The 10,307-nt window shown below is 47.1% G+C and overlaps 1 protein-coding gene across 6 annotated transcripts in view; it reads right to left on the bottom strand.

Annotated features, from left to right (window-relative positions):
- Positions 1–4,028: 4,028 nt before the first annotated feature.
- Positions 4,029–10,307, bottom strand: part of Btrc (beta-transducin repeat containing E3 ubiquitin protein ligase) — a 170,183-nt gene continuing 163,904 nt past the window's right edge. For all 6 annotated transcript variants that reach the window (XM_051146661.1, XM_051146663.1, XM_051146664.1 and 3 more), the window contains 2 exons: positions 6,202–6,394; positions 4,029–4,276 (listed from right to left, as the gene is read on the bottom strand). In XM_051146661.1, coding sequence (XP_051002618.1) covers positions 6,233–6,394 — 162 coding nt within the window. In that variant the 3' untranslated portion in view covers positions 4,029–4,276; positions 6,202–6,232. The remainder of the gene's footprint in view (positions 4,277–6,201; positions 6,395–10,307) is intronic.

Genomic DNA, 10,307 nt, shown 5'->3' with positions numbered 1-10,307 from the left:
TTCTCCTGAACAGTTAAAAAAACAAAACACACTCTATTACCATGATCCTAGCTTGTGAACATACTGGTACATTGACTACACATCACTGTAACAGAATCACAAAAATTAAAGCAGTCAGCACTGGACAATGTAGGAAACAAAAAGCAAACGCCCAGAAGCACTTTGGCCCACACTCTGTTGCCAGGGCTGTGCCCGTGATGAAACCCATTGAACGGCCTCGGTGAGTTTGCCAGGGCTTAAGGATCACTGCTTTGGGAAGGACTCAGCTTCCTTGGTACCCAGAAGTCTAACCTATTGGGCTTTTCCTTCAATGTCCAAGAGAAAGGCTTAGGATGGACGCCCCCCTGAGAAGCTAAGTTGGATAACCTGGTTTGCTGGGAAGCACGAATTTGAAAAGTCAACTGCCTTTGAAGATTTCAGACCACAGGTGTTGGGCCTTGTTTGTTTGTTTGGAGACAAGGCTGCCAGCATTAGGTTTCTGGACAGCAATGCAATCGATTCCACCTACAAGCAGGCAGGCATAGTCTCACTGCTTTGGTTTCTTTCTTCAGCTTTAAGGAATCTGACGTCACACATGAATACATGAATTATAGCTTCAAGATAGCCAGGGGCAAAACTCAACTTTATTCCCAAGATATCTGTCTCTCTGGTTCTGACTGTGCTCACTTTGGTTAAAAAAAAAAAAAAAAGTGCTTTACACCGCCAGAGGTCATCTGTGTGTGTGCGTCCTACGACTGACCCTACTGGAAGTCTCTGGTGCACTTGAAACCGCTGAGTTTAATTAAATGGGGATAGAGATTAGTGTGGACCAAAGTTACACTGTGAACTGATGGCCACCACAGAGTGCAGTCACAGGGGCTGGGTACCTGTGTGCTTCATTTCTACCTGAAAGTACCCGGGACACTTTAGAACACACTTGCAAGCCTGGCCTGCAGGCCTGCATTAATCCAGGTGGGCCTGTTTCAGATTCAGGATCGGACGGTTTCACTAATTCAAAAAGGAGATGCTAGGACAATTACCACCACATGGCCCTACCCACTTTCAGTGCTCTCCACTCTAGCCATGCTAAACAACTAGAGCAACTCAAGCCTCTCAAACCAGAAGCCAGCAAGGAGAGGTGCGCCATGAATGTAGACAGCCTTCTCTGCAGTTTTGGATTCCTTAAAAAAAAATTTTTTTTTCCTTACAGAATGATTTAGGAGCCTCAATGTCATTTTCAGTTTCAAAACAAGCTATAAGAGCCAGACTTTATTACTTGTCAACAGAGTCCCAAACAGTCTCTGTCTCTAAAGTTAGGACAAATTTGAAAGAAGTTAGCCAAGGGACAAGTGTAAAAGGCTTCCCATCCATAACTCACATCCACTTCCTAACTGCACTTCAAGGAAAAGGATGCTCCTAGTGCGCACGTGCACACAAACACACACACACACACACACACACACACACACACACACACACACACACACACACACACACACAGAGCAGCAAGGCATGTTGGCCTTGTCCAGACATCACCAGTGTAACACAGAGGTCACATTCTCCAGCAGGGACCCTATGCACACACTCATCTGCCTAAGAATGTCAGCCTGTCATAAGGAAAGATCTTTTGGGCTTTGCACTAGAAAGCAGATTTTAGTTAGAGAGACTGACCACAGGAACACTCATCTCAGAGCCACAGGACACTTGCAGCTTCTTGTTTACTATTCCTTTAAATGTGTTGAGATGTTCTTTGTCTCTTTTGTTTTTAAAAAGGTCAAACTTTACATTTATTCTAGCCCGGCTGGGGATCGGTGATAATCAATTCCCACTGAAATCATGCCGAGAGGTAAGTGGGGTTCACCTTCTCTGGAAATGAACTTCTACTTACCTGATTGTTTCTTCTACAATGAACTGGTAAATGACCCCCAGAGCTGAGAAATGTGAGTGATTCAGGTTTCTCAGACCACTTAACTCCATTCCCATCAGCAGTAGAGAGGACAGCGTGGAGCAAGAATTTAAGTGAGCTATCGGCTTGAACGTGCAGGGGCCCAGCCCGAGTGCAATGGGTGGCCATACTTCCCAGCTGGCTTCAGAGCAGCACACTTTCAAACCTAGGAAGGAGAGCACAGTCCTGGCACAGACGAGTCTGCAGTAGTGTCCACGTCTCCCCCTGCTCCTGGGGATCCAGCCCAGGGCCTTCACACGCTAGGCAGATGCTCTCCTGCTCCTACTTAAAGCAGCACATAAACAGAAGGGCCAGTAGAGTTATGGCCATTAGGCCATTCCATGAAGCAGCTTAGGTCTCGGTGCCTGACCTGTTTTTCAGCAAACTCTTTCCCCATTAATAGACAACATGACAAACAAGGAACTCAGAGTGGCTAACTACACAACTCTCTGTGGCATGGGGGTGGGTGGTCGGAAAGGAGAACTAATTCTTGGATATAACTTGAGACTGCAGTAAGCCAGGACAGGCAACCTGCACACATGACCTCACTCAGTGTGTAATGGCTACTAGGACACGGTGGGCAAGGGGATAACTTTCAAACCAGGGAATGAAGGTGCTGTCTTCTCCCTCTCCTGCTGAGGTGAAGGTGGCCTAACTGCAGGGCGCTTGTGACCAGCCCCCATTTCTATGTTTTAGCAGCTTGTTCAGTTGGCTTTCTTAAATTCAAAGGCAGTTAGAACAGCAATGATAGCCTGACTGTTTGGCTTCCGAGGGAAAATGGAGGCTGTACTGTGGCCTTGGGCCTAAGGGTGTATGCCTAAATCACCCCTGGGCAGGCCCAAGTTGGTTCTCAGTTCAAGTGCTCCTAGGCTTCCCATGAGTTTCTGCATTTGGAGCCTGCTGGCAGGGGCCCAGTGCCACCTTCCAAGTAGCCAGGTTAGCACTGTCCTTGTGGAAGTCTAGTCGCTTATGTTTTCACTGGTTGCTAGTTTACTGGCTGGGGAAAGTGGACAGCAAATCAGGCTGGGAGAAGAAAAGGAAAAGAAGGCAGCTTTTGCTTATCAGTAAACCCTGTGTGCCAAGCTTCACCCTGATTCCCTCTGGCAGCCTTGCCTTTCTGCAAGCACTGGGCTGGAAGGAAGGGTCTGCAGTGCAAGGCTGCGATGCTCACAGCGACTCTGGCGTTTACTAGCCTGAACCAAGATCCAGCTCTCTCCTGACCATCTCTTAAGCTACTGTGCTCAGGGTGGGCAGTTATGGGTGCCTGGGTGCTTTTCGGCTCAGTCGAAACAGATGTGAGTCATGGTACAGAGTGCAGTGGCGCCTGGCGCTGGCCATTCCAGGCCTTTCCACAGGCCAAGCCTGCCAGTGATTTAAGATGAAGCACAATGCTTTTTATTACACATCTAATTGTTAATGAGAGGAAATGCAATCAGCAGCTCCTTTCCACTCTACATGGAACCGAGGAGACTGCTGAGTCCAGAGCAAACACAACCACTGATGGTGCCCAGGACATTCTGTCCCTCCCCCTGGGCACAGGGAAAGAGGAGAGAGAAAAAGCTGCAAATATGTTGCGTGTCATGTTCATGGATCCACTGCTGTCCCAGGTTGGTCATGTGCAGCAGAGGCCTGGTCTGGAAATTAGGATACACTCAACTCTTGCAGTGTCACGTGTCTAGGTGATCCACCTCATGCTAGCTGAGGTCACTCTCTTCACACTCCTTCTCAGGCTGAAGATGAAGCAAGGGAGGAGGGAAGAAGGACAGAAACCCAGGCAGGGAGGAGGCTGCAGGTGCAGAGCTTCCAGTGTGTGTGCTCCCCCCTTCCTCTCCCTCTCTCTCCCCTCCAGGATGTGTAGGCAGCTGTCTCCTCCCATGCAGTGGCCTGGACTGCTCTGGCCAGGTGCTGGACACTCCTGCAGTTAACAGGAGGAGGCCAGGCAGCCCTTGTCCCCTAGAAGTGGGCCAGATGGGAAACAAGCTCTTCTGCTTAATGGCAAAGCAAGAGAGATTCTGGCAAAACACTAAATATATTTATAAGTCATCTTTGTCTGGAACCCAATGGGAAAGAAACAGGTGCAGAGGGGAAGGGGAGGGAAGGAGAGGGGAGGGGAGGGGAGGGAGGCTTGAAAGTTCCCATCATTCCCACAAGATAAAGACATCTTCTGATAGCAGCAGTGTAGCAGCCGGTGTGCCGAGCAGACTGTCCTGGTCGGCTGCTGACCGACTATGTCCCAACAGGAAGCTCATAGCCCTGCTCCTCGCTGAGCCATCCGGGCAATCCGGGTAGGAGTTTGATTGTTGTTCATCCTGGTCTTGGCAGGTATGTTAAATACTGCAACATTAACGAGTCCTGTGCGGAAACACAGCCAGCAGCCATTAGCTCCTCTCTTTGTACTTCTTACTCGCTCTAAGACAAAAACACAATGTGCATGTGGCTGTCCAGGAGAAAGGCGTGGGAGTCCTCACCAAGAACTGGTTCCTGCCCACCAAGTGCTCCTGTCACAGTCGCCTTTGAGACTTACACAAAGGACAGGGCTTGGTGGTGTGCTCAGGGCACAGGGGCTTTGTATGGGGGACCCTGATGTCTTGAGATTGAAAGTGACCAATGGTTGGGGCAATGACATGCTTTCCCCTGCTCCCTGGAGTAGCAGAGCAGGCAGGGATGGCTCTGGAGGCGCTGGCTTGACTGGCCTAATAAGGAACTGTGTATGGAGACACGGAAAGTGCTCCTGGTCTCTTCAAGGACAGATGTGTATGTAGGTGACGGCTGGAAATGTCGCTTGGTGATAAGGACACATTAAGGCAGATGATGACACTGGAGAAGTGAGAGCTAAAGATCATGGGAAAGGATAAGACAGCCAAAGAAGAGAGCCTCGATGGGTCAGAAAAGACCAAGCCAGACTCTTGGGGGATGTCTGTTTCAGCAGTGAGAGGAGGAAAGCGATGTAAACAAAGAGGAAGAACAAGGGTGAGGATTAGGGGCGCGTTTCCGTGGTTACACAGATGCTCAGCATGAGCCAGGCCAGGTACTCAATACCCAGGAGCCTCCATCCCAATAGCAAAATGCTATTACACTGGAAAAAGAATCAAACATTGGCAGACAAGGTACATGGTAACTACAAGGGCACGGGCCATGGTTACCGTTGCAAAGGCCTTCCAACGTGAGAGGCACTAAGGACTTTGCAAACCTTATCTTCATGCAGGCCTGTGCGTAGGTCCTGTACTCCGCATGTCACTCATCAGGGTTTGACAGCCTGTGAATTTACCAGCCCACAGGCACACAGCCGGTGTGACTTAGCTGAGAAATGATGGACAACTGTGTCCTCTGTGATAGCAGAGACACTGAGGGGGCCCCCAAGGCATGATCAGTCCTTCAGGAAGACTGACAGGTGCAGGAGTGCAGTGAAAGGCACACCTGTGGTACCCACCAAGGCAAGGGAGAGAAACAGGAAGTCTTCTGGAGGCCATGCTCCCTGGAAACTGGAGCTAACATATCTGAACCAGTGATGGCAGCAGATGCCGACTGCAGACATACTCACACACAATACTTGGGATCTTAGGGTTGGCCCTGCTTTAGATGCATGCTAGAGATGTGGAAAGAAACCAACGTTACAGGGCGCGGTGGCGCGCACCTTTAATGCCAGCACTCAGGAGGCAGAGTCAGGTGGATTGCTGTGAGTTCCAGGCTAGCCTGGTCTACAGATCAAGTTCCAGGACAGCCAAGGCTAACACAGAGAAACCCTGTCTTGAAAAAGCAAAAAGAATATACCAACTTGGACTTACTACTGGGACTAAACAAACCCAGCCAGCCAGCCAGCCAGGCAGAGCCAGGAAAGCTTCTGTTCCCAGGGAGAGCAACAGGGCAGAGCTGTGCGATGTCAGTGCACAGTGCAGCCAGAGACATTTCCAATCACGCTGGACCAGTTGCTAGGCTGAAGGGTCTCCCCTGCAGGCACCTGATCTAAAAACCATACAATGACAGGCTCTAGGTCATTAGTTTTCAAACAGGTTCAAATGTCATTTTACTTTCATAAAAACTAAACTGAAGGACTTAGTACCACAGAAGCAGCAGCCTCCAGAATTGGGACTGGCTACCTTGGTGAAGGTGGTGCTCACTGGGGCAGTCCCTGCCTCATCTCATGCTGTCTGACCCTGCTTTCCTGATGAACAGGGTTGGGTGAGACAAAGGGTCTGAGAATGAGAAACCTCCAGGAGCTAGCAGTGCCCCACAGTCAACACTCCATCTCCTAGCATAGTACCAAGTTCTTTTCATACCTGGGCAAGAATGAGGTTGGTGTTGGGTTGTTTATCTGGAGATGTACGTGTATGTCCGAGAAGGGGAGCGGGGTGGTTCAGTGTGGGCAGCTGGATCATTCAGGAAGTCCCAGATGAGGATCGTGTCATCATGTGAACTGCTCACAATCTGGAACTCATCAAACTGCAGTCGGAAAACTCTTCCAGAATGCTCCTAAAGATGCAGAGACAGAAAGAGTAAGACTTGGAACTCAAACCCAAAAGCGGCATTGTCTGAGGGACCCTACAGAGAGGCTACAGTGTGCTCCTTCATTGTTTGAAACAGACAGGAAGCAGTTTCACTGTGCAACAACTGATCTCAGGAATACAGCAAACAAAGCTGCTTTTAGGAAAAATGGCAGAAAGGGTGCTGACTTGTCACAGCCTACTGGACTAGAGGAGAGTACTCCTTGGCCTTTTTGTTTGTTTCTTTTTTGTTTTTTGAGACAGAGTTTCTCTGTGTAGCCTTGGCTGTCCTGGACTTGCTCTGTAGACCAGGCTGGCCTCGAATTCACAGAGATCCACCTGCCTCTGCTTCCTAAGTGCTAGGATTACAGGTGTGTGCAGCACCATGCCTGGCTACCTCCCTACCTCCTCTGGCCTCTGAGGGCACTACATTGTACAGATATAAATGTAGGCAAAAAACCCCCAAACAAACCAAAAACCAACCAACCAAGCAAACAAAAAACCATGGACAAAAAATAAAAACAAATCTTTTAAAAAAATGTATTTATTTAATGTGCATTGGTGTTTTGCCTGCATGTCTGTTCTGTGTGGGAGTGTCAGATCTTGGAGTTACAGAGAGTTGTGAGCTGCCATGTGGGTGCTGGGAACTGAAGTAGGGTCGAAGAGCAGCCAGTGCTCTTAGCTGCTGAGCCACCTCTCCAGGCCTAAAAAGAAATCTTAAAAAAACAAAAACAAAAACAAACCTCCTCAATCTGAAGAACTATTTACAGATTTTCATGATGCACAAAGCCGTACCATCATCAATCTGAAGCTATCCACATATGGTCAACGACTTGCCACTTTTGTTTTTGTTTTTCTTGACAGGGTTTCTCTGTGTAGCCTTGCCTGTCTTGTACTCACTTTATAGACCAGACTGGCCTTGAACTCATGGAGATCTGCTTAACTCTGCCTCCAAAATGCTGCCCATGACTGGATGTTGACCTCTTCAACTCTATGTCCTGATGACATCATTAGGCAGAGAAGCATTGAGGTCTGATCTAGCCTCTGTCAATGGTGACGCAACACACCTTTTTATCCTGATAATCTTCCTTGTTGTGCAGTTTGCTCTGTATGGAATTAATGCAGCTATTCTAAACTAGTAATAGCATGGGATAATAGTTTGTAGGAGTTTCCATAACGAAGCCCCCACACTGGCTGGCTTAAATGGAGATGTGTTTCCCACTGTCTGGAGGCTAGAGAACAAGACTAAGGTGTTGCCAATACTGGTTTGAATCTCAGGCCTCTTTCTCGGCTTGTGTTGTAGACAGACTTCTCCACTTTCACAAGCTTTCCATTTGTGTGTGCCCTGATCTTGTTGTCTTTTAAGGAAACCAGCCACATGGGTTTATTCTCAATGCATTCAACTGATCCTAGTCACCCACTTTAAAAGGCTCAGTCTTCAAGTACTTTCCCGAAGTTTGGAGATGTATACTTCCACATAGGGATTTCAGGAAGACAGATTTCAGTCCATAACACATGGACTCTTTTTTTTTTTTTTTTTTTTCCTTTCTGGGGATGGTGGTGGTAGTTACCCAGCCCAGGGTCATGTGCATGCTAGTACACTCTTCCAGTCCCAGCCCTTGGATTGCTGAGGCAGGGTCTTGTTATGCAGCCCAGGCTAGCCTCCAAACTTATGGTCCTCCTGTCTTAGCCTCCCAATTGCTAGGATCACAGGCACACACCACCTTAACAGCCTGAACTGTTTATTTATAAATGCCTTTACATTTACAATAGATTTAATTTATGTCTCTGTGTGTGTGTGTGGCACATGCATGCAGGGGCCTGTGGAGGCCAGAAGCATCATCAAATCCCCGGAAACTGGAGTTATAGGTAGTTTTAAGGCACGTGATGTAATGTTAGAAACTGAAAAACTGAACTCAGGTCCTCTGGAAGAGCATCAAGTGCTCTTAACTGCTGAGCCATCTTTCCAGGCCCTTCCTCCCACTACATGATACTAGGTCTCATGTAGCCAAGGCTGGCCTTGAACTCCATGAATAATTGATACTAATGACTCTGAACTTCTCATCTTCTTGCCTCCACCTTGTAAGTGGTAAGACTTGTGTCTTGATTATATGGTGCTGCTGACTGGTCCACGCCTGTGTGCAGAAGCAATCACTCTAGCAGCTGAGCTGTAGCTCCAGTTCTTAGAGCAGGTTCTTGCAAAAATTTAGCTAGTGCAGTCTTGTTTTTGACTCACTGATAATTTCTTCTAGTCTCAAGAAGAGAAAATACAAAGATACCCATACCAAGATATAACCAAATTGTTGAAAATTCCTGACAGGAACAAAATCTTAAAGCAGCTACAGGAAAACAATCCATGGGGCAGAGCAATGAGGACAGTGACTTTAAAAGTCTCAGTAGAAACCACACTCAGAGAGAAAACAGAAGACAGAACTAAAGCATTGAAATAAGTTGTCAACTCAGAATTCTTTCTTTCTTTCTTTCTTTTTTTAAGTTTCTTGAGACAGGGTTTCTCTGTGTAGACTTGGCTGTCCTGGACACATTTTGTAGACCAGGCTGGCCTTGAACTCACAGCAAAAACATCCTGTAAAAGTGACAGCAAACAAGACTCTTAGGCAAATAGCACTTGAAAGAACTTGTCACCAGTGTACCTACACAGGCATGTTAAAGTTCTTTAAGCAGAAGAAAATGATATTCAAGTTAAAAACTTGGGTATGTACAAATTTATGGAGAGCAATGGAAAAGATGAATAAGTGAAAGTCATTTACTCAAAAACAAACACTGTAGTGTTGTAGTGCTTTGATTAAGAATAGCCCCATAGACTTATATATTGGAACAGGGAGTGGGGCTGCTTAATAAGATTAGAAGGGCTGGGCAGGGGTGGCACATGACTTTAATCCCAGGCAGAGGTACATAGATCTCTGTGAGTTCAAGGCCAGCGTGGTCTACAAAATGAGTTCAGGACAGCCAAGGCTACACAGAGAAACCCTGTCTTGAAAAACAAACAAAAAAAGAAAGAAAGAAAGAAAAGAGATTAGAAGGATTAGGAGGTGTGGCCTTAGAGGAAGATGTGTCATTGGGAGGGTGGGCTTTGAGGTTTCAGAAGTCCATGCCAGACATAGTGTCACACTCTCTGCCTATGGGTCCAAGTGTAGCCCTCAGCCTTTCCAGCACTCTGCCTGCCAAGGCTGCCACCATGATGATGGACTAAGGCCTCACTTAACTGCTTTCTTTCCCTTTTAAGGCTTTCTGGGTTGGGCGTGGTGGCGCACGCCTTTAATCCTAGCACTCAGGAGGCGCAGAGGCAGGCAGATGGATGTGAGCTCGAGGCCAGCCTGGTCTACAAAGAGAGTCCAGGACAGCAAGGCTACACAGAGAAACCCTGCCTCAAACAAAACAAAACAAAACAAAAGACTTTCTGTGGTCACAGTGTCTCTTCATTGCAATGATAATGACTAAGACACAGGCGATTGCTCAATAAAAGACAGTGTGCTGTGGATTACAGCACACACATGGTAACTTTACATGGTGAACCACTTTGAAAAAGAGGCTGTTTCCAGATATACTGAATAAGTACTTTGTATGATCCAGCTGTTTTACTCCTTCTCCAGAGCTGAAGTCTTCTGAATGTTGGGTCAGAATCTAGAAAACTGGGCTTTAAATATTCACTCTCATCTTATCTTTTGTTGTACAAAACAACAACAAAACAAAACTAGGTGTGATGGTGTGTACCTGCAATCCAGTATTCCTGAAGTAGAGGCAGGAAGATGACAAGTTTCAGGTCACCATTAGATACATTATTGAATTTCTGACCAGCTCAGGACACAAGAGATTAAGTTTGAAAAGAAAATATAAGATAGGGATAAAAAAGTACATAATGTATGATTCATTCTCACAAAACC

Source organism: Acomys russatus, chromosome 5, assembly GCF_903995435.1.
Source record: "Acomys russatus chromosome 5, mAcoRus1.1, whole genome shotgun sequence".
In the NCBI taxonomy this organism is placed as follows: Eukaryota; Metazoa; Chordata; class Mammalia; order Rodentia; family Muridae; genus Acomys; species Acomys russatus.
The sequence above is the reverse complement of the archived record's forward strand: the minus strand, read 5'-3'. Positions and strand labels throughout refer to the sequence as shown.